Source organism: Opisthocomus hoazin, chromosome Z, assembly GCF_030867145.1.
Source record: "Opisthocomus hoazin isolate bOpiHoa1 chromosome Z, bOpiHoa1.hap1, whole genome shotgun sequence".
Taxonomy (NCBI): Eukaryota; Metazoa; Chordata; class Aves; order Opisthocomiformes; family Opisthocomidae; genus Opisthocomus; species Opisthocomus hoazin.
This window is the reverse complement of record NC_134454.1, coordinates 74,401,825-74,427,032: the sequence shown is the minus strand read 5'-3', so window position 1 is coordinate 74,427,032 and position 25,208 is coordinate 74,401,825. Positions and strand designations below refer to the sequence as shown.

The window sequence follows — 25,208 nt, the reverse complement described above, 5'->3', positions numbered from 1 at the left end:
GATAATAAAACCATATCCTCTTATTATTTTGTACTCACTGGCTTGAACTCGGACAATCAATTTCTTTTTAAACATACACCAGTCAATCGCTATTCAACTACCTAATGTCTCCTTGGCCGATGTACTTCCGAAATGCCATGTTATCTTTTAAGTTCATTTTGTAAAACTGAGCTTTTACATTAAGAAAAAAAAAAAAAAAAAGAGGGAGAATGGGGAATTTTCACTCAGACAGTCTTATCCTGATTATCTTTATAATGAAATACATCTCCAAAAGTATGGTTCTCAGTCTGTTCTCTCATGGTCTCATCAGTGGTATAAGCCAGTACAAGCCCAAACAGATTACCTGCCAAGGTGATCTATATGCTAGGCTACAGTAAATCTGATTTAAGCATGCAAGACAAGGCAACACTTTGTCTTCACAGCACAGTAACATCAAGAGTGAATTGTTTATTTTTGATACGATGCCAGCCCAAAACGAACATTGCTGATGCTAAATCACCTTTTCTTTAACATTTTGTTGTTGCAAAGGTTCTTTCGGAGATGTTTTTTCCAAATAAGTAAGCAGGCTGTGAAAATGGGACTGTACAGCCAAATGAGTCTCAAAAAAAGCCACATAGGCTATAAAGTTCTTCTCTCCAAAAAGGAGTAGTCTGCATGGAGAGAGATCCTTATATACAAAGGTACAGCAATCCCTTAAAATCTCACTTGTAACGAACCTAGAGAGCTGTTTATTTTAGTTTAGATCATTCACTGCACTCACTGAAAAAACTGCTAGAAAAGGGTCAACTCATCATTTTCCACACATTAGTTCTGTTTCAATCAGTAGCAATACAGTATCACTAAAGTTCCTGTCACCAATATAAACAAAACCAAGATGTCTCATTCAGTGAACATAAATAATCACAAGCACAATTGTTACTCTTGCAAGGAAGCCTGAGGCAGAGTCTTGAAATGTGGAAAAATGGACCAAGGGTGCTGCTTTCTGAACAAATGCCTATTGTGATGCTCAAATCTCTATTTTCTGAACTCCAAAACTAAGTGAAGGAGCTGTAGGTGTTCACTGTATATGAAAACACACATCAAGGGTCCAATATTATGCAACACATGTCAATAGACATTTTGGTAAGGATTTCAATGAGAGGAGGAGGACTGGGTCACTGTGACCTGGAAACATTCTTTAGATGAGGGAAAAAGGAGGGGGGAGAAAAAAAAAACAGAAAAAAAAAAGAGAGGGACAGGAAAAGCTAGTGCTCTTCCATGCCACAGCTTTAACAAACAAGTCATTGTGGTTCATCCTTTCCATCTGCAGCACTATAGAGATTTCCGGCACTTTTCAAACTACCAATCAGTAGGTAATGCTGACCCCCATGCATACCTTGGCAGAGGTACACGCTTTGCAAGCATTTATGCAAGCCGCATGCTTTCAAGATAAGTATATGAAAGTGCATAAACCAAGCAGCATCTACATTTTTCATGCCCACAGCTCCTTTAGTGCAGCTTGTGATTTCATGCATGACCACAGCAGCCATACAAAGTAGACTGGACTGGAATCTGCCTTCAGGAGAACTAGGAAATGGTGCCTGTGATGTCCCTTCCTGACCCGAGTGAGGCAGACCCCGGGGGCCTAGACGGTGGATCGCTGTAATACCTCTCATCAATTACTAACTTCAGAGTATCCTAAAGATTCAGAATTTATACCATTCCTTTACAACATTTACAGGAAAGTACTAAGGGACAGTGGGTGGTGCTAATCTTTTCTTTGGTCCAAACAGTCTTGCCCTATCATACCCATTGTGCTGATGCCAAGCTTAATCTCAGAGCCCATAGTTCTAAACTTATCAGTTCTTTCTCTGAATTCTTCGGTTGCTTCTGCTTTCATTGCCTCGAGCATAGGCTGCTTGACTTTACGTTCGGTAACACATGCTTAATTAAATACATATATGTTGGTCACCTGAGACAAAAAGAAACCAATTCCTTCCAAACAAGCAGGTTTGGAACACATAAGGACTGGTGTCTGCTGACAACAAAAGCCCTTTCCTGTAGTTTCAGTCTATTGAAATGCTTACTAAACATGGCACTTTCAAATTCAATATGAAGTTAATCCCCAAATTAAATATGCAAGAACAAAACAAAGTGATTGACTGCAATACATACAAACCTACAAGGTCATTTTTATGTTTTCATTTTGGATGCTAGCTGTTTGACAGGCTGATCAGCCAAAGAAAAAGACTTGACATCACGGACGTTTTAGAAAATTGACCATTTTTTTCCTAAATTAGTTAGAAGCCAAATGAATAATATCTTTTCCACACAGAATTGCTGAACGTGGAAGGTTGCTTCCTCTGTACATTAAAAAATAATAATGGCTTCTATAAAATGTTACATGGAAAATAAATAATGGAGCAAAGCAATTTTGCAGCAGTTTTCTGCACTCTGCAGTTGCAGCTCACTCATCTTTAACTGAACAATTTTTCTCAGACAAACGAATGTATTTTCAGAAATGAACAGCTCTTTATTTGAATATTTAAAGCTCCACAAGAAAAACATACACTATCATATGTAGTAATCAGAAATGCTCTCTTATGGACCCAGGAAATTAATAAAATTGCACAGACTTACTGCTCAGAAAGTTTTACTTACTGCCAACAGTATGCTCAAAGCCTTAATAACAAACTCTTTCACACACTAACTGTTCTACAGTCTTTCAGTTATGGTCTATACCCCTACCATGAAACTCTGCAGAGTATGGCACTTCATTACCAAGTATTCCCCAACTATTTTTACAGCACAGTTTGTATACTGTCATACTCACAGTCCTCACCACAGGAGGGCTGACATGCCCCAAAAGACTTCACAACAAAGAAGAAAAAAATCTCATTATGTGCATGTAGGAGAAGTCCATGAAGAAACTATATGTTATTAACCACACATATGCAATCAATTACAATCTAGTGTGGTACAGCTTTTCATTAGTAAACCAGTTTTGTGTTAGTATTAAGTGATACTTAAGAATGAATGTGAAGGTCAAAAGGCAGTGGCTTTCTGGATTAATGCAGAGCATAAGTTTCATTCATACAAGGCAATGGGAGAGAAAAAGCAAAGTATTAACAGTAGAGCATTTAATTGGTTGGCATTAGTAACAGAGTGGACATGTGTAGTCACCCCTGTTGAGAAGAATCACAACCTCACTTAAAGATGGTATGAAAACATAGAAACAGAGTTAGGTAAACTAACTTATACAGTGGAAAAATAAATATTCATCCACCTCTCAGATATGAATTAGCTCCTCTCTTCAAAGCACCATAAAAATTCCTTTAAACATTGTCCCTTTACTCAGTCATTTCTCTAGCTCTTCTGTTTTTCCTAGGTTCTAATGCTTCCAATACTAGATTAGCCCTAAATTATCCTCTTATTTGCACTGTAAACCCCACAGGTAATCTACCCAGCCTTCACCTATAAGGAGGAAACTTACTCTGTCTGCAAGTCTTCATGTGATGAGTATTTGCGGACAACATCTTGTTCTGACACTGGACTAACTATATTTGTTTGTAAAATGACTTACTGTGAAGTCACAGCCAGTACTTTTCTTGATATCATCCACTGACAGTCCTTCCCAGATTTCCACAAGGGTCAATCCCTTCTTCTTGTCCACATCAAACACAGCCTGTGAGGTTCAAATAGCACACAATTATTTTTTTATTATCAAAGTAGAAAATGAGGATGTAAGTAGCAATGTTGTACAAAATGGTGTGCTGAAGTAGGTAGCATTCCTTCAGTAACAAAAGATGCCATTATCAATTGGTTTCACTTTTCACTTTTCTGACTGACCAGTAAAGATTTCTGCTACATTTATTTGTATCTGAAAGAATCTAAAATATGAGATGTGTTAGTTTTATGGGAAAAACGTGCAACTGTTCTTCACTGCATGAAAGAAGGACCATGTCACCTCCTGCTCCAATCTGGTGAGAATTGGAAGGTCCAAAGAAAAGGGCTGAGATATTCTTTGCTGCAAGACAATGCTCACCAAGAAATCATGAAGGAAAACAATGTGTCTCTCATTCTTCTATTTCGTTTTAAGGCCAGTAGAGAGGTACAAAGTCATTGATCGGCTTTGCCAGATTATAAGCTTCTCCAAAAGCTATTGCACACCCTGTGCAAATTTTAGTATTTTCAGAAGCTAGCAATGAGAGACAAGATTTTTTGTAGTATTTTTAATAGAAAGCCTGGGAGGAAGTGGCTGAAAGAACAAAGGCTGTTCTTTCTTATGTCTTCATAAGATATGCTTTCCACTTCTAAGGGTCACAAATGCATCAAATAAAAACACCTGTAAAATGATGTGCACTTTAATAGTGCCTACCACAGGGAGATACACCGGTTGCAAGCTAGTTGCCAGGGAAACCATAAGGTCTATAGTCACTTTCCTTAGAAAAGAAAAAAAAAGTCAGTAGCAATAGGCTGGTGGAGATTGAACCTGAAATGAAAGTGAAGTCCTAAGCTCCTCACAGAAGTGTACTAAAGCTCAGCTGTCCTCTGGGCACATAAGACCAATTTATGGGACTGAAATGCAATAGCTCTTCTCAGTCTTAGAAGAGAAGCTGGTCATAAGGAACATAAACACCAAGAAGCCAGTTTGGAAACAGAATTTGATACACTAAGTACTGCTGTACATTTGTCTGTGGCCAGTTAGTAGAAGACTCACAAAAACTTCCATATTTTCATCTTTTTTCCCTTACTTGGCGGAGGAAAAAAACCCTTTAAATTACTGTAGCAATACACCACCTCGGAAAAGCAAATTCTACATCAGCACTTTTGATGCATTCTACTACGTACAATACATGGCTCACAGAGGGACTACTCTAAGTCCTTAAACATGTAAACACTGATAATAAAAGTAGTGTGATTACAGCAAAAACCTTAAGTCTCCTATCCTTTGCTGATAAGACCCACTACTGTACTTTGAACAGCAGCAATATCTGATGCTCACATGCACTTGCACTGGAGAGTAAATTGTTCACAAATGGAATCAAGCGAGGACAAAGAATTAAAGCCCCGCTACAGTTACTGGCTGTATTTCTCTGAAAGAAGGCAAGGAAGATGCCAATTGTCTGACACATATATGCTACACGGTTGTTGCTCTGCTGGAAAAAAACCCCACAGCTGTGATTACAGCTGTATTTGAGGATTTGCATCTCACACAGTAAATTTTCACAGTAAATTTTCAGGAATTCTTTGGTAAAAATAAGAAGATACACACTTTGCATACTTCTCATGTGTGGCACCTTTGTTCTGAAGGTGTCTCAGAGTATGGTCCAGTACGCTAGATGTCAATGGTGAAAGCTTTAAAAGGAAAAACATGAGCTCCCAGACCTCTGAAATTGAACTCCAAGGGAATCTTTGCCCTTCATTGGCAACAGATACCGAATATATTCTTCATTTTTACAAAGTTTTACTACTTTTACTGAGTGAACCTTAGATAGGGGAGGAAAAGTACAGACAAGGATTCAAGAAAAGTACTTTACCTTCTCTGTAATGATGCGGTTTACACACTGTTTCCCAGTAAGTGGTAAATTGCACTTCTCCAAAATTTTATGGACATTGCCCTGTGTTTAACAATATATTGACAAACATTAATTTTCAAACACAACACAACTTACTCAGAAATCAAATATGTGCATGAAAATCACAGCTGCAGCCATTCAGTGGCAGTGAAACATTCACTGTACTCAGAACACTCTTTGAATTCACTTCAATGGCAGATTACTTCTCTGGCAATTTGGGACAGTTATTACTTAAATCCCACATGTAGGCAGATGACTAATAAGAATCTCACTGTACCACTGAGTGGGCTGCTGAGTTTGGAAGTTCTGAATACTTCTGCTTAATAATTTGTCTTTCCTGCTGCAATGTGAGGATAAGAGATACTTAGAGGGGAACTCACTGATGATACACAAAGAACAAAAATTAGGGAAAGACATTGTGGGCATGACATTTCTCTGTCTTATATTTTATCATAAACAGCACGTGCAGAAGCAGCCATACACACAGGCATTTCAAAACCCCAGGGCTCAAGTACTGAAAATAGTAAATCCAGTTTCTTTACCCACATTGAATTCCCATTCCCTCCAAATCTCTCCGGGAAAGCCCAAAAGGAGACTATGAGATGAATGCAATATGCTCATCTTCAACTGCTACACAGAACTTACATTATCTCTGTTATATCAGAACAAACTAGCATGTATATATAGTAGAAAATAATGTATATAGAGAAAATAGTATTTACTTTAAGGCACTTCCTTTCCTGGGGCATCAAACGCCAACTGCTCTAAATCCTGGCAAAAATATTACCCAGTGAGAAGACATAGCTTCTGACATGAAGCTGGGCAGGTAAATTTTCAGTGGTGAGTTTTTTTGGGGGTTTTCCTTCTCTTTTTTCTTTCCTCCTTTCTTTTTCTTCAATTTTTTTTAATAGGAGTTCACAAATGGCTTTAGATCCTGCTAAATGAACGTAGGCTGCAAGAGCTCTGAATGGATATAAAAAAAGGTGGATCACTACATTTTTAGTCAGTATTTGTAGCTGTTTTACAGAGGTAGCGTAAGTGCACATTTCTCCTATTACCACAGGCTTTTATTTTTTCTCTAATTATCAATTTTCAGTTATGCATTTCAAAACTCTTGGAGTATTGCATGTCTCATTTAACCATCTGAAAGCAATACTTTTTAAAATTTACAATCATCAGTTTGCCTTAAAGCTTAATATATACTCAGGCACCATCTCTCAGCCAGTTTGACTCCTGAGTGATAATAAAATGAGCAATCCATGTGCATTTGAATTTGTCTTTTTCTGTGAAGAACTATTTCTTCACTTTAATTCTGCTTATACTGGCAAGATCCATATCTGGTACCAAGGCAACTGCCACAATGAAATTCACTCACTCTTAATGAAAATAATGACTTGTGACAGTGTTACTTTCAATTGATCGACTTTTATATTGTCCAACTCAAGGACCTTCCTGCAGACTTTGCCTTAAGAGCCAAGATTAATCTGTGCTGTTTGTAATATCTTCAGTAACATATCACATATACTTCTCAGCCATATGAAACGAAGTGTCTCTTCTTGGTACTCAGTTGAGATTGAAATGCATGGACTTGCAGAGGTGTCAGCTTGAATGGCTCCTGTGACCCTGAGAACTGACACATTCCAGCTTCTTAACACTTGAGCTGAAGATTATTGTATTACCAGTTAGCACTAAAGGCAACTTTTGGAAGTTATTCATCAGGGCACTACCAGAATAGGAATCCATACAGAACTGCATGAATTTTTACTGTCGGAATTCACAAGGAAATTGTTCAGACAAATGAAAATACTATTGTGTAGACACATAAAACCTTAAGGTGTTTCAGCCTGCTTTGAGTAAAAAATTCTGTGGCTGAAGAACAAAAATTCCTTTAATCTTCCACAACACATTAAAATCAACACTATTCACAATGACAGAAAGGAGTTTTCAATTCAGTGCTCCATGTTACAGTCACATCCAAATCAAGTGCTTAAAACTAAGTTCCATTCTTTTTTCTGAATCACGTAGACAACTCATTTCACAACATGGAGCAATTACCAGCCATTACTTTACTATGTATTGCAAAACATGTCAATGATGGTATGGGGGTAAGAACTTAACTTTTATTTCTGTTCTGCAGTATTTAGCGGATTAGGCATACCTGCACAGTGACTGTTTAGAGATTAAATAACAATCTTACATTCTATTATTTTTCTTCATAGATACAAACAAAAAAGTAATTTAGCAAAAAAATACACAAAGAAATACCATAACAAAGTATACTTAAGGTCCATTTGTCAAGTGTCTCACAGTGTTCTAAGCATATGGAGCAAAAAATGAGCCACCCTTCCACAGATATGCCCTCCTGGTTCCTGACATGCTGTGATGTACAGATTTCCTGGGCTAGAGACTGCTTCTGGGCAATGCTATTTAATTCTCACTGATTAACTTAACCTTATTAAACAGTTTAGTCCCTTTCATAAAGACTTAATTTTGAGTTCCTGCGTCATCCTGCCAATCCTCCACAACTTCATTAGCTGTCTGTGAAAAATGTTTCTTGTTGTTTTAAACATACTTGTTGTTAATTTCAGTTGGCTACCCCTACCTCTCTTATAAGGCAGTGACTAGCCATTCTGCATCCATTTTGTTCATGCGTTACTATTTTCTGGATTTCTATGTTACCCTTCCTCAATAGCATTTCTTAAGCTGAAGAGTCTTCTGCAAAACTCAGTTCATGTTCTGTCATCTTTCTTCTGTACCTTTTGGTTTTCATCACATGTGAAACTTTAAGTAGTTAAAAATGTAAATAATTTGGGGCAGAGCATATTTAGTTTTATTTGTAATATACTGCATATCAGAGTTTAAAAAGAGGAAAATCATTTGAGTATTTGAGTGTTAAGACAGATACTAGTTTCACCCTCATAATTAAGTGTAAATTAATTTTTGCCTGCACTGCAAGGACTCAGGCTATTGCTATGTTTAAAAATTGCAACACGTGTACTGAAAGGAGAATGAACTTTTAACCTCTTAGAAAACTTATTTTAAATTTTAACAAGCCATTACAAAAAAACTTGAAAAGGATTAGCAGATCTTTCATAAGATTACTAATCAGACAAAGCTGACTACAAGAACCACCTATTGCAGCAACTACTGAACACCTCCATTGAAGACACTGCATATATCCCATATATTTCCATATTTCTATGTTTTATCATCTTCACTTTTGAGCAAACAAGAAGCAACAGTATGAAGACCTCAAAAACAGGCTAGGTAAGAGCAAACAGTGGTAAGAATACCCTTCATTTTAAAGTAAAAATAAAATAAAAAATCATGCACACCGTTTAGTTTTGCAGTGCCTTCCCACAAAAGTAGAAATAAATTACGAAAGCCTATAACTGGCTCTCTAGAAGTGCACACCAGGCACCCATGTACATAAGCGCCCAAAATAAATAAATCTAAGTCTGGTCTGTTTGTAACAGTGAACCCACCTGTGTTTCCATCTTTTTTGGGTTTCTGTACTCCTACTGACAAAAAAAAACCTTATGCAAACAACTTCCAAACACTGTACCGAAAAAAGATTTTGGTAGTAGTACTTTTAAGACAAAAACTGGCATGAATAATTACACTGTGTGTGGACTCTGAGCCTTAACCAAATTCCACAGTAACTAGAAATTTAGCATAAATATTTATTGAGATCACATTAATACCTGATATATGTGTCTGAGCAAATGGATAATTACATATCCAGTTTTTGGGAAGCTGTGATAGGGATGTGAGTCATATAGATTAATTTGCTTTGTACTTTTGTTTACTTATTCACACAGATGCACATGAAAACTATTGGGTCATACTCAGACCTGTTACAGAAAATGTGCCCCTTGAGATAACAGCTTAGTATAAATTGTGAAACTACTACATTTTTCAACATTTTTTTTAAAGTGAAAATCCATTCTTCAAATCACATTTTAAAAACATACAACTGTTACTAAAGTTAACACTCTTATTTACATATTTACTGTAGTTTACCATGCAAATTCCTTATGCTTTCACTTATGCATTCTGAGAGGGATATTGTCTTGAACAACACACAACTAATTCTTATTGCAGACACATAACAAATTTGGAACAACAGAAACACAGAAACTAAACAAAAAATTCATTTTTAAACATTTGATGTAATTCCCTGAAAACAGATATTTTTGTCCTTCACCTCATTTTTCTCATAGTTTGAACAGTCCTGTTTTAGAAGTTTCAGATGACAAGTTTCCTATGACCTTCTGTGGGAGACTGTTTATATCTATAAAACTCCTCCCACAAAGAAGTCTCTAGACTAACCTCTGTCACAAAATGACGTAAGGCAGTCTGCATCTCAACATGCCAAAAGATCTGTTCTATTCAGCTGTCTGTACCAACATGAGTGACAACTTCAAAGGTAACTATCTTCCCCTCATAACAAGTATTTAACCATGGGGAATCTCATTTTTCAAATTATTCTGAAGTAAAGAGTAAAGCCTCTGGGGTAGCGTCTACCATAGCTCTGACAATAGTCACTCTCATTAAATTTGCATGAATTAACTAAAAAAAAATGTGTGCAGCTTTTAAACATCAAGTTAATCTTTCATTGTCTTCCATAGTGAATGATTCATTTACAAGAGGAAAGGAATCATATTAACCTAGCCGCCTGTAACACCTCCATAATAACTAACAGCAAAACTGTCAAATCCTCACAAAGCAGCATGAATGAATGTAAGACGTCTTTTCTTTTTATTTCTTCTTCTTTATTTTGCTACAGCACAAACCACTTATTTAGAAGGAACAGGCAGAGCCTTACCTTGGCCGAGTGCTCCATGGTGACAACCACTTTGGTCTGTGCACTGGATACCAGGTCCATGGCACCCCCCATTCCTTTCACCATCTTACCCTAAAATTAAATTTTTAATGGAAATGTAACACTTCTACTATTAAAAAAAATAAAAACAAAATCTATTGACTGCAATGACAGCCCACGATGTTCACTTTTTCCTGCACAGAAAGCCCGTCTTTTTCATCACCACTGTATTCAAACACTAACAGAACTTCACTGGAGCGAAAACAGCTGTTTCATTCTAGGCTTTATATGATGCAAATAGAAGAATGACGTGTAGAGTAAGGATCCACTGCCTTGGCTGGTGCCCTGGGGTGTAACTTAAATCTGAGTAGTACCACTAGCTTAATGGAAGCCCTGACACTGAGGAGTGATGAACGTAGTTCCAATAGTTCTGACATTAGAAAAGCAAAGTGTTCATTCTCCTATTGATAGAAACATAATTACTTCCTCAGAAGAAACCTCTGCTTATGAAACGTACCAGGAACATCTGACCACTGTCCACCTGCCAGTTTAGAAAGCCATGTCTTGTATCACTGTATCAGCACAAACCAATTTTATTGTTCTATTCCAGATGTCTGTGTATGTCATTTCAGAAATAGGGCAAATTAATGAATGCAGATCAGTATTCACTTGTTTGTCCCTCAAACCAAACAATGCCTCTGTGACTCATTCTTCCCTTAAGGAGTGTCAAAACTACACCTGTTATTACAGCTTATATAATAAACACAGATACTGTGGCTAGGTGTTCAGCTACCTCTATTTTTACTTTCTGTAATGCTATGGCATTCAAGCCCTGCCTGCTTCTACCACCTTAAACTGAACATATCTGATCTTGGAAGGTAAGAGTTCCAGACATGGCACTTCTGACCAGAAATGACTGTAAGTACAAAGTTCTATCAGTATGAGCAGGGTAGTCATTTTTGGACCACAAACACTAGACCCAAAAAAACCCCAGTAATTCAGTACCTTACTAGTGTCAGTATCTATGGCCCATGATATAAAATACATGCAAAAGATTTGTCTCATTAAGCTGCCAGGCGAGCAACTTATTGGTCTCTTAATCATAACAAGGAGAATGCACACCACACCCTCCAAAAAAACATATTTTCTTACTGTTTGCACAGTGAAGAACAAATTACATCTTCCTGTATCTATAAACACCCCCTCTGGAAATTCTCAGGCCAGATTAATACCTAATATTAATCGCATTAATTAACATTACTACTAAATATTTCTTTACAAATACAAACCTGAAAGGGATGAGAAGATCTATCTCTGTCCTTAACTTCCTGGCCCTGCTCAGATCATTCTTCATCTTACCCAGAAATACAGAGCTCTTACAGAGACTGCAGTGACCTCTCAGCCGCCTGCCAGAGGCTCACTGACCAGGTAAGGCAGAGTAGCTGAAGACGATGGGTTATCTCCCCAGTAACTCAGAATATGTTTGCATTGAGGATTATCCTATCAATATACTTGCCCTGACAATGCCATTAGTTAAGTTTCCAGGCCTTTTAATTTTATTAGCTAGTAAAGTCCTACAGCAGCTAGGAAATATCTGAGGAAATGAGTGCCAACGAGGGACAATGACAAATCCACTGCTGAAGAAGCTGTCATACAGGACTGAGAGAAGAGACTTCATCCATTTGTGTCTGCAGAAGCAGGAAAATGCAAGTTAAGTTAAAAAGCAGGACTTTGGGACCTTTAAATTGCTACATCTGCTCCTTCTCTTTAGGCAAACATACTCATCTCTGTAGGGTGCATGGTAAAGCAAATCAATGAAGCATTAACTCCAACTAGCCAAGTATGCTTTTATTTTGAGGAACATCCAAAGCGTAAGAGCCTTACAACGCTCTTAGTGCATCTACCAAAGTCCCACAACTTGCACTTTCCCCCACACCATACTGGCACAGGGCACAGTTGCATCCTAAATTTGAATTCAAATACTCGAGACTAAAAGGTGATTCCCAAAAGACATGCTGTTCCTTTTTGCCTAGGATAAGCACGCAGACCAAAACAGTTCTGATATAAACTCTGCACATTTATAAGCAACAAGCAATGTCTGTTTCTTTTAAATTTTGATAGCATATTTAATTGTATCTGACCTAAATCGGACTGTTTTATTTGAAAACTTTGCATGTAATATGCAGTCTGTCATAAAAATAAACATTTTCTCCTCCTGAACACCGCTTGTAACAGCCAACTCTGCTGTGAAATCTCTGAAAAAACCTGAATTGGGTTTATAGTGCTGGATACTAGCTGAAGTGGGAACTACACATTTCACTTCAATAAACTGTTTGTTTTTATTTATTTTTGATTAAACAGGGCAAATTGCAGACAGTAAAACTGTTCACTCTTAGTTACTTGATAAGGCATTTAAGTGTAATGTAATAACATGTACAAAGCTTAACTGTTTTAAACAAATCTTATACAAAAAAAAGGAGGTATTTCAAATAAGCACCTGCTAAAATACAGTTGCAGGTTTCCTGCTCCTTCTTACCATGCTGCTAGGGTCCAGAGTTTTTATGCCCTCTCCCCCCCCCCTCCCCTTTTATTTATTTAAGATGATTTTTCTTAGTTCCCAAATACATTGGTGCTGCTAGCTTAAGAAACCAGAAGCAAAGACTTGGTTCAGTGGTAGAGAACTGGTAGTTCGAAGCACTGTTATAAAGCCCACTTCATCAGCAAGAACTTGAAGAGGGAAGAAAACTTTTTTGAATGAGCCATCTGCATGCTGGGAGGTCCAATGTTGGCAACATTTATACAGAAGGTTAGGTAGAGCACAGAAGCAAGCTGACAGTTTCCTTGTAGTTTCTCCACTACCAGAAAAAGTCCATATTCCAGGGAGGAATTCTGCTTTTCCCACTGTGCTTCACCAGCAGTTCTTGCTAAGTCTCTCAAATAATTTTTGGATACAAGAGGTAGAAATTCATGGACCTGATGGATTTTTTGGGTTTTTTGGGTTTTTTTGTTTTTTTTTTTTTTTTTTTAATTAAGTTATTCAGCTCTTCTGCTTCTTCACAGCCAAACCACACAAAATTAGTGGAATTTCTTATAATGCCTACTTACTGCAAAATAAATTTTTTTGTTATAGTGGTGATGGGGCATCTTTAAGAAAATACGAAAGAAAGGTACATATTTTCTTATCCAATGTCTTCATAACTGAACATCATTTGAGTGATCAAAATACAACATTCAAGAGCCTGAGAAATAATTTAGTATAATAGTAATTCCTAAACAGAAACCTTCCTGTTTGTTTGGTCACCTGTGGTACTCCAGCAGAAGCTTGTGAGTACTCCAAGGTGGGGGAGACAGATATTTTTCAAGAGAACGTGAAGTTTTGTCACAATGGTACTTCAAGCTAGAAAGATGCTATAGCAAGCAGGAAACTATACCAGAAAACCCAAACAGACTAAAAAGAGGTAGTTGGCAGAAAAGAGCAAGACTCAGGAGCCTCCAAACACTGTTGAGGTCTTGAATCCATGCTGGTGTCGTACACCTTTCCTCTATATTCCCAAGGGAAAGGACTTTTCTTCCATAACTGAATTTTATAGCTACTCCCAACATCATAGGATAAAATGCATTTGAACTGATCTGGTTCTATTAAAAGAACACAATATTTTGAGACAAACACATATCACATCAACAGTACAGCAAAGCAGATGCTAATAACGGGTTCAAGAAACACTGAAAACCTACCAGTGGTAAATGTAGAGTTTGAAAGATTAGAATGCAGATGGAAATAAAAGCTTGAATAATTCCATTTTAAATTGAATATCAAAAGACAGACAAGGTGAAAATGTATACCCATTTGAAAACGAACTGAGTAACTTCCCTGTTAAGAGTCCTTGTCCATGTTGCCAACTGACCTAATACTGTATTAAATAAAGAGCATCTAGTCTGAAATTATTTTTTTCCTTCCATTAAATAAAAGAAAGAATACATATGCCTCACACTATGCTCAAAGTTAGTAAAACCACTATTTCAAAAATTCTTACAGAAGATAATGAATGCTTCCAGTCTAAACTACAGTCCTCACACACGCTTCCCATTCAATCAGAATTTTCAGGCATCCCCCAGAAAACCTTGAACAGACCACCTAGGATAAAAGAGTAAAGATTTTAAGAATATCAGTATGTCTCTGATGGCCATGGACACAGACTAGGTGGCAGGTACAGAATCCATCACCAGTCTCAGCTTCCTTATGAAAGGAAATAATTATATCATGCTAGGGACAGCTGCCAAAATTCAGACCAACTGGAACAGTATGAACTCCACAGAGAAAAGCAGAAATGAAGACACTTGCATCACCACCACGAATGGTGCTAACGATGCAGTCAAAAGGATAAAGTTAGGACCCCTTCAAAGTTTTCTGCTCTGTCCCTCTCAGCAGTGGTATGGATGCACTACTAACATACATTAGTCACACAGGCCTTCCTCTCCATATAGGTACTGTCTGTCTTCACAGATGTGTCATCTTCAGGTCATAAGAGCCATATATAACAAACAAAAATGTCTCGTCAGTTGTTGTGGAGTTAGATGTGGTTGATTTGGGGTTTTTCTGTGTGTTTGAGGGGGTGCACATTAGCACCAACCTTAGCTTTGCACTAAAATGATACCAATCAGAAGGTAATATTAAAAAAATACATATGCATAAATCTACTCTAACGACATAAAAATGTAGATGACAATCCTTTGCCCATTGCTAACAGTCCCTTCCAGTGTTTAAAGGAAAAGTATGTTTATAATTGATTTTAAAATGAAAGCCACAACTCTTCCAGATTTCACTTTCTGTTTCTTCAATGAAAAAGACTGGATGAAGACTGTATCAAAAAAGACTGATAAGGCTGAAGATCAGGTGTTCTGAAATATACTTCCTTGTCCTATTGTCCACTGATTTTGTGTCCTTATATGGCACAATTACAGAACTATTGTAATTACAGTGTCAACTATGACAGCTAGATTACATTTTACTCTGAGAATATGAGTGAATAAACATTACTAAGAAACACTGGGAAATCATTAATTTGATTTTTGAATCAGTAGAGTTGATAATGCAATGACACAAGAAAGAGTTAATACCAGTTGAATGCAACAAAGCTGAGCACACTTCACATGCACAACAGGGTGAAGATATTCTTTAAAGCACGTCCAAAGTAAAAATTTAGTTGTATGGCTTAGCCATGCAGAAAATGACCTGATTTTCAAGAACGCTAATCATATATCTCCTAACACACACATAATGAAAAGCAAAATTAAAAAGTAAGCACCATTTTTTAAACAATGGAACATAAGTTCTTGAGTGACTGATACATCTTAGTAAAATTATTAATAACTTTTCCCTAAAATGTAGCATACACAAATATGTGCACTAAATATATTTATATTTTTACTTTCCATAACCAGAAAATTACGGCAGCATAAATATATGCAAATAAAGTTGGTCAAATTTTGTTCCTTTATTATCCCATAAAACCAACTGGAAATAACCATTGGCAACAGATTTGAATGACTGAGTGAAATTCAAATGAATAGACTGAGAAACTGCATCTCAGGAGCAACTCAGAACAGTCTGTGACACGCTTCATTGAAATGGATTTACTCTACAGCAATGAATGTTATATCAGTGTAGTGGTACAGTTAAGCCTTCCATTTACTTTTGCATACTGTATCCAAAACACAGCATGGCATGCTGTAATTAAATATTACTGCCGACATAATTCTAGCCTCACTTGAAAGTGATGGTTCCATATCATAGTCACAATTGTTACCACTAACCCACAGATCATGAGTCTTTTGACATACGCTTGTATTTTTGAGACAGGCAGAATTTCTTCAGCTGCTCTCATTATACAGATGCCTAATGCATAGCTGCCACTTCTCACGTTGAAAATCTAAGAGACTACGAATAAAATACCAACAGTGAGTTCCCACAATCCTTCCATGCAGTCTGAAGAGAAATAACACAAACAAAACTGATAGAAAAAGCCCTCAATAAGGTGGAAGAAGCAGAGCTAACACCACACGCTCCATTTCTCCTTTGAGGCTCCAGGAGTATTCCAATGGTAGCAATTATGTGTTGCAAGGGCTCTGCAGGGCTTTCGGGCACATGTTTGTTGGAAGAGAAGCAGCAAGCTGGTAGTACTACTGTAGGCTTCATTCCAAGACATGTGCCTGCAAAACCTAGTATCTCTTCATATTACAGTAGTATACCATTGAAATGTAGATTTCCAAGGAGAGTCTAGGTAACTGCAGGTCCCGTCCTTCTCCTTTGTTCAACTGCTCCTGTATAAGCCCTACTCAGCCATGTCCTAGACATCAAACAACTTCACGTTACTACTAAGAGAAACTCAGTCACCGAACATAATTGACCTGCATATTTTCTATTCGTACAGAATTTAGCTAATTTGTGGTGCCTCATCATTTTACTGTTAATAGTTAAAACACGTTTCTCAAAATTTCTTGCAATGCTGTAAAACTTAAAACACTGACAGTTTGATGCAGTCAGTGCAACAGAAATACTAGAAGAGAGTTACTAGACAGTGAGTATGGATTCAAAATTAAAATAAGCCTTGTGCCAAGACACTCCTATTCAAGGAAAGTGGCAAATAGCCTGCAACGGGGCTCTTTGGAGAAGACCTACAGTGCTCTCAGGCATTCAGGGATACGTGTCCTTTCCCCCATCATTAAAAATGGTAATTTCAAGTCAGAAAAGCTCTCACTGTGGAGCCCTCGGCATTCAGGTTTGGCACTACTACCACTACTATTACTACTACTACTACTACTACTACTACAACCCTTCTACAGTCACATACTCAGCTGACCTCTGCCAGTTTACCTCCATTTTTAAAATGTCTGTACCAACGAACATGCAGTTCACCTCACAGTCAAACTGTCCAAAACTGTGCAAAAGATGTACTTTGCAGCTCCGTTGAAAAACTACCAATAATGTATAAAATTGTATTACTAACTCAGGTTCTACTGACCTCTACAGATGGTAAACTAAAAGATTTATTACTAAATTTGAATTGGGTTTCCTCATGTCTTCTTTTCAGATAATCTTCTTTGATAAAACTTAGAATTTTTGTATCATTTTCTTACAAATTATTTCATTATTACTGCTTTAATCCTTTAGGTTTGTCTACTCCAAGACAGAACATTACAAATTAAGGCTGTTGCTTCTATAATTCAAGGATTATTTATTTTTTTCCAAGAATGATCTAGATTTATGTATCCAAACTGCATAACCTGTACAAATTACATCACCCTCTTCCTCAGCCCCCTGACTGTATTACCTTAGCTATCAAAACATGAATTCTATACTCCAGCAGAAGAATACACCAAGCTAGAGTTAATTTTCTTGCTCAAAATTGTATTTGGTTTATACTGTTTGTAGGGAATAGAGATGTTAAATAGTATCAGTCCTGGGATCATCCCTGAGGCTGCTGCTCATTAACTGAACTGGTGGCCCCTAGGCTTTGAGTCTGGTCGATTGCCAGCTTCCTTGGTACCTTTGAATGTATACTATCAGCCCTCGTGGACTTGCACATGTCCAGTTTAATTAACCAGCCTTCAGTCCTCTTCTACACTACTTCCCATCTACTCTGGCCTGCCCGCCCTGCTCCATGACCATGTCCTCAGTGATTCCCTTCCACCTCTCTTGGCCATCTTCTCCTAGCTGTGCTCTGTCCCCAGGGGTGCTTCAGAAATCTGCCACCTCCTTCTCCTTCCCTTCCCCAGAAACCCTCTTGTTAGTTGGAGAAATACCAAAGGGAGCAAGACAAAAAGCCATTAAGTAATACTGCTTAACGGAATAAAACAAATGTGTTTAGTAAGTAACTTCCGCCTAAGCAAATAGCATTGTTTATTGCATGTACTTAAAATATTCTCACCCTCTTCTTCCTGTACTCATGGGGCTTTCCTCCACATTAGAAATTAGCAGGTAAGAGCGAAGAAAGGGCTGTAATTATTGCAATGAGCCTTCCTTAGCTCAGTTCCTAATAATAAATTAAAGTAAATACACACATGCATGCACCACGGCTCAAGTGTTATCAGTCTCTTATGGGACAAAAAGGATAGCTTCATGATGGTATTCAAAACAAGACATTTAGAGTTATTACTTGCCTCTCAAATAATGGCAAACACTATAAATACAAGAACTCAAAAGCTATAGCACATAAGAAATACTTAAATCAAGCCTAAACACAAAGCTAAAAATGTTGCAATAAAATACAGCATAAAGCTTCCTTACACTATGAGCTTCCAGCAAAGTCGATCTTTGTATCACCCCACACAAATTTTGTGACCAAAAAAAGATGCATCTCGCTGATAATCCAACTTAACTGATAATAACATATCATCTTATTTACAAGAAAAGCAGGAAATCTGAATGCCTACGAGCAGGTTAATCCCATTTTTAAAAACTGTACCGTAGAATAGCAATAACGCATCAGTAAAGCAGATTAAGAATCATCTGACCAACAAATCTCAAAACAAAGTAACCAAAGGGAAATGACTGCTGATTGGAAAGGCTCCTGGCTGGATTTATGGAGTGTAAACAGGCATATTTACTAATAAGTAAATACAAATTTACTGCAAAACAAATTTGCAGACAGCCAAAGGTTAGTAAGAGTGACAAATGAGGACAGTAAAAAGTCACAGGGACCCACGTGGTGTACGCCAGTAAAAACGTACACCTCAAAGGTAACAAGACGACAAATAAAAGCTACCTGAAGTTGTATTTTATAATTTCTTGTTTTGAAAACATACCTGTTATTAATAAATTTGGGTCTGAATAGAATGGAGAGGCATCTTCATAAGCAAAATAAGCAATTCCAGATATGGAAAATAATGCCCTTGGTATAGATGCAAAACTAAAATTAGCATTTTCTAGACAACATAAAACACTGAAGGAAGGAACATGTAAGTCTGAACAGTTTTGAGAAAAATACAGAATACAATCAAAGTTGGAACAGATCACTGGCACAGGGTGCCCAGCAAGGCAGTGGAGGCCCCATCCCTGGAAACCTTCAAGGCCAGGCTGGACGGGGCTCTGAGCAACCTGGTCTGGTTGAAGATGTCCCTGCTCACTGCAGAGGGGCTGGGCTAGCTGACTTCTAAATGACCCTTCCAACCCAAACCATTCTATGATTCTGTGCTTCTATGAAGCTTCAATGTTTCAAGAAATATGTTTGTAAATCAATCTGTTTTATTAATGCAAAAGTGCTGGCTTCATCTTTTGGTACTTCAGATACTGAAAGACGTCACAAAAAAGGTCAGTGAAAGAATTTCAACATCATGATCAGAAAAATAAACTTTAACTTCTATATGGCAAAAAATATTCTGAAAGAAAGTAAAAAGTGCACAAATCTACTGGAAAAGTGAGTATTACTTAGTCCCTGAAAGCATTGTGTGGTACCGTATGTATCATATGTGCCTGCAGTGTCTGTGAATGCTGTACTTTTATTCAGTCTAAGTCTAGGACAACAGTTAAAGTTGAGTTTTTAGAAGCGGTTTAGACTGTTAATGTTTTGCTTCAACACAGATGTTACTCGCAAGTTGAAAACACCACAAAAAAAAATACTGATAGTGTCCAACTGCGACATATCTTTGGAAACTCATGCTAACAGGGATCAAACAGGCTCTGCACAGTCAACTAAATATATTGGGAAAATATCTGTGGAAAATATCTTGATCTTGAAATTTATCTAAATACAGCAAAAGTTGATTTTTTACCTCTTTCTTTAAAGATAACTGTATATGTACCCTGAGCAAAGATTTATTTTGATTCAATACTTAAACAACACCCAAACATACTTTGTTGTATGAAATAAATACATGTACTCTAAAAAGTATAGGAACTGCTTGTTAGGAATGACTAACTTTGTCAAACATAGAAAAGACAAAACTATGAAAAATAACAAAAGTTGTTGTCCATTGAGAAAATGTGTTGATTTTAACTGCAAGTTTTAATTTAAAAAGTCCTGCAGCTCTATTTACAAATGCTATAATGAACAACAACCCCTAACACTGCTCGCTAAGAAGCTTTGGAACACAGCAGGGAAGTCCTAGGAAAAGACAATGGGAGTGGAGGTCAAAACAAAACTAAAACTGGAAATACAGGGCAATGGTCTTTATAAAAAAAAAAACAACAAAAACCCACAAAAACCAAAAACCCACCCCAAGTGAAACTAAACCAAGCAAGAAAACAAGTGGTGAATTGCTGTGGCTCATCACGTTGCTTTTCAAGAATGAACACTCTAGGAAATAGCTTTTAGATTCAGCACAGATGTAACTGTATGAAATTTCATGTCCTGAGATCCCAGTAATTTCAGCTGACCATACTGGCATTTTTGGACACTAAAATCTATCAACTGATGATTGAGGAGTGCCTTTTTTCAAATATTTCAGCTTTGTGAGCTATCACTAAAGGTGCATTTTTGCTGGTTTACTAGGAATACTTTAAAGCAGGAATATTTATTACTTGTTTGCTTGGGTCTGTGAAGAATAATTCTCTTGTCACTTCTATCAAAGGTAACAAAAAAAGCAAACAAAGCAATTCTTCCCACCTAAAATTCAACCCACCTGCTTTCTAATCAGCCTTTCAGAAACAGCTTGAGTAAACAGAAGGCTTTACTAGGTGCAGGAATATTTAACACTCCTTTTGCAGCACTAAAGTATTGTCGAAGAAGAAAATCTCAGGAGTTAAGTAATCTTGAATATAAAGGATAGTCTCAGGAAACATTTATCTAGTGACTTTCATGTTGCAAAAGTATAAAGAGTCAGTCTAAGGCAACCCAGCTAAACAAAACCTAGAATTCATCTGACAATTCAAATTTTATGGTTGGACTTGATGATCTTAAAGGTCTTTTCCAACTTCTGATTCTATGATTCTAAGAAATAAAAAGATACACAGATTAAACTCATCCTGAAGTGTGCCTATAAGAAAATCTCTAAATAATCTATGAAGAAAAAAGGAGTTTATACTGTAACAACTTACCTTTAAATATTTTTTCTAGTCTATCATCAAAATTTTGACTGAGAATGTAATAATTCATAATCATTTTTAAAAACCACTATGTAAGCAAGTAATTTCTACTTGTATAAGATGTCGCCACCATAGTTTAATGTGAAGGAATTGCTTTCACTGACATGAAGGAACAAATATCCCACTCAGCTTCTCAGTGACATATACCCACAGTACTGGACTGACAGTGTAGATTACTTACATTTATTTACGTCAATCATCTGAAAAAAAAAACAGTTTACTAAATCTACATATTTTTAAGTTACATATGATTAGGTTTGCATGACTTATCACACCTTTGACATACAGAGCCATAGATAAATCAGAAGATCACAAATTTTAGTTAACCAAGGTTTCAACTCCTTGAAAACTTCCACTATCATACTTTCACCTTGGCTCAAGCAGCACACCTGGGGTTAAAAACATTATTTAATTTATCCCTTACATTTCAAAGTGTATGTGCATTCCTCTGTGGAGGCTTGTTTCATTATTTTGGATTCTAGTGAGAAGCTCTTGTAACTCAAGAAAAAAAAAGAAATTGGAATTGGACAATGCAAAGCTAACCAGTATTGCCTGAATGCACATCATACTTGGACTCCTGCAGTGTATCTGACCATCAGATTATGTTTAAATCACAGAGTTCTACCGAAAGACATAAAACAGCAATAGAAGAGCACACACAAGATCCCAGAGTGAAGCACTAACAGCAGTATTAATTTTCCGACTCCACTTTTCACTGTATTAACTGGATGACACTGCAAATAGAAAAGAGTCTTGAAAAAGCTAGCATTTGTACCAGTGGGGTCTGAAAAGATCTAGCCAGCACTAGTCCATCTGTTCTCAGTTGCGTGACCATAAAACCAGGTTGTGTTGTGAGAACATCTAAGGAAGATTGTTCTCTTATGAATTTTTCTCCTATATGCCATATTCCAACCTAGCCATAACCCCTTCACATCCCCTACAATCGTTCACACAGACACCTTGAATAGCACTCTCTCACACATCTGCCTGTACAGCCTTATCTTTGTCCCCACTCACTAAAAGCAGCTTATGCTCCAGCCACTGCTCTATGACTTGTGCGCTCATAGGCCTGCTGGAGAAGTCACACAGACTTCTGGGCTCAGCTAACGCTTCTCCAAGAGACAGGACATTCGTAAGAGGTAGGACATTCATTTGGGGTTTTTTCCTCTTCTGTGCAGCTTTCAGTTTTCAAAGCCTTCCTGAGACCTTTAGCACGGCTCAGGCAGGCAGAAATATGCCTCATTACCTTAAATCAGGCTAAAAGAAAATTTGTTTACAGGTATCTCTGATACAAACCTATCAGAAAGTACCATATTGAAAGCCATTGAAAATACAAATTTGTAAACCATGTAAAAGATGAGTATGTTGTTTAATGTCAAAACATACACTGTGTTCAAAGAATGGCTTAATGTCATCAGCTGCTTAAATAATACTGGGATAAGTTTTTATTTCTGTGGTTGAAACCTGTAGGACTATTTGGGTAAACACAATAGTATTGCTTCCTTCTAGATGTATTTAAAATGGCAATGCTGTGATACTTTGACAGGAGCACTAAGAAAAATAATGCAGGCTGTTTTTATAATTTTATGATGTACTGCATGCTATTTTACACATTTTATAATTCTACGATGCACTACATGCTTATTCAAGTTCTTGTTCCAGGTACAACGATACAAGAGCCGTCACTCTCAAGAAAAAGCATCAGTCCTCAGCAAAAATCCATGACGTTTCAAAGACGTAGATCCAGAAGGAAGGAAAAAGGCTTACATAAATCATGTTTAGCTTTTCACAATGCTTAGCACAAGCATAATTTTAGAGGCCTGACTCCTGATAATTGATTGCTTGGTGCCAACAGTACACAAGAAAACCTGTTAACCTTACAGCTGTATATGTCCTCTATTTTAATGCTTTGAGCTTCACAACCCTCATTGTTCTTTAGCCTTTTTCTGCTTTGCCTGACCCTCAGCTACATTTATATTACCCTAAATATAGTGCACTGACAGTAGTACAAAAATCTACTTACAGGAATCATCCAGTTGGCCAGGTCACCGTACTTAGACACCTGCATAGCTCCAAGCATTGTCAAATCAACATGGCCTCTGGCAACAGAAAGTGTGTAATTAGCATATCACGTTCAAGTAACAGCCCACAAATCTTAACAAGCTTTTGTTCACATTCTCATTAGATCAATGCAAAAATGGTGGCATACCACAGAGGTAGAAACCATTTTATCACACACATAGTTGGCTTTTTCCCCCCTCTAGATGTATTGCTGATGAAAATTTTTCTGTCTGCCTACTGAGCCTCAAAAATGTTATTACTTTTGTCTGGTTTTGGTTAATTGCACACACAGTCAATCAGCTCTGAACTCATACTTTTAAGTGCACTCCTTCACGTATTTACATGCACTCATTATCTTTTTCAGAGCCATTAGGATTTTATGTTTGTTTGCATCCAGCCTCCTTCCCGAAAAACAAACAAAAAACAGGTGCAGATGGTGAATTTCCATTAAGGAGGTGGAATGAGGATCACAGTTACAAGCTGAGCAAAGAGAATAGACTGAGTGCAAGTACAGATTAGATACTTGGAAATGGCCAAAATGTAGTTGCTAAAACATAGTTATTAAATGTGTTCATATATGGCCAGGTGGTGGTAGACATGAACATCACTACGGTATCCATTAGTTACAGTGTTTTTCTGGTTCCAACAGCTACACCTAATCCTCTGTAAACTATCACTGATCAAGTCCCTGATCATTTTACAGTTTGTTCAATGCTAACTACATTTCAAAGAATTACTAATGAGTTCAGTCACTGACTCAGTTTATTCTTTTCATGTTTCAAAAGACCAGGGTTTGTGTTGTTACATACCCTCTTATCATTGCAAATGATTCATCGCTAGAGAAATATGAAGAACCTGGAAGAACAGTGACTGTCTCCTTACCTGTAAAAGAAATAAGCTGTAGTATGTATGTATTTTCTCTCTTTGACAAATGAAGTCACAGCTATTAACCAAGAAATAAGAGGGTTTTATCAAATTCCTTTGGATTTTTTACAACTACAGACCTGATTACACTTACTATGTACATGTAAACGTAATCAATCGTAATGAATTCTGAAGCAGTTTGTTACAGTTTTTAATGATAGGATTGCCCGCTCTGTGACCATCAGCAGTTCCAGGCAAAACATCACTGACATCAGAGGCTAAGAAAACTACGTGGACTTCAGCTTTCTGCTCTATCCACAGAAGCTGCGAGAGGTAACTCTCTTTTGAAACAAACAGCATTTTCAGGAGACAGGGAGGCTGCAAGGAAGAGCAAGCAGACCAGATGATTGAACAGTCTAGAGTGATAATGATGCAGAATGCTGAAAAATAAATGACAGATCTAGTGAACTCTTGTTTTGTTAAAAGTGCACAAGAAAATACGCTTCTGTGTGTTGTACTGTTCTCTGCACAGTGCTTGGGTCAAGCAATGGAGTGCACATGGAAGTGTCTGATTTTGACTCTGTCTAGAGCCCTCTTTCCTCTCCTGACAGCACTTTGAACCAGTCTAAGCAACACCCATGTGAACAGAGTGCCTCTGCAAAGGCATAAGAAACACAGCCAAAGGTGCAATTATAAATCATGGGAAACTTGAGAGAAAAAAAAGCAAACAGAATACTTCAGCACCAGATAACATTGTGAAGAAAAAGTGTAACAACAAAAGGGAAGAGGAATGAGACATCATTAAACAGTTCCAGAA

General features: G+C 37.3%; 1 protein-coding gene across 1 annotated transcript in view; it reads right to left on the bottom strand.

Annotated features, from left to right (window-relative positions):
• The window catches only part of OXCT1 (3-oxoacid CoA-transferase 1), an 84,491-nt gene that overhangs the window by 6,781 nt on the left and 52,502 nt on the right, over positions 1 to 25,208 (bottom strand). Inside the window, exons 12-16 of the mRNA XM_075410889.1 lie at positions 24,337 to 24,409; positions 23,490 to 23,565; positions 10,387 to 10,476; positions 5,520 to 5,600; positions 3,563 to 3,664 (exon numbers count right to left, since the gene is read on the bottom strand). Coding sequence (XP_075267004.1) covers positions 3,563 to 3,664; positions 5,520 to 5,600; positions 10,387 to 10,476; positions 23,490 to 23,565; positions 24,337 to 24,409 — 422 coding nt within the window. The remainder of the gene's footprint in view (positions 1 to 3,562; positions 3,665 to 5,519; positions 5,601 to 10,386; positions 10,477 to 23,489; positions 23,566 to 24,336; positions 24,410 to 25,208) is intronic.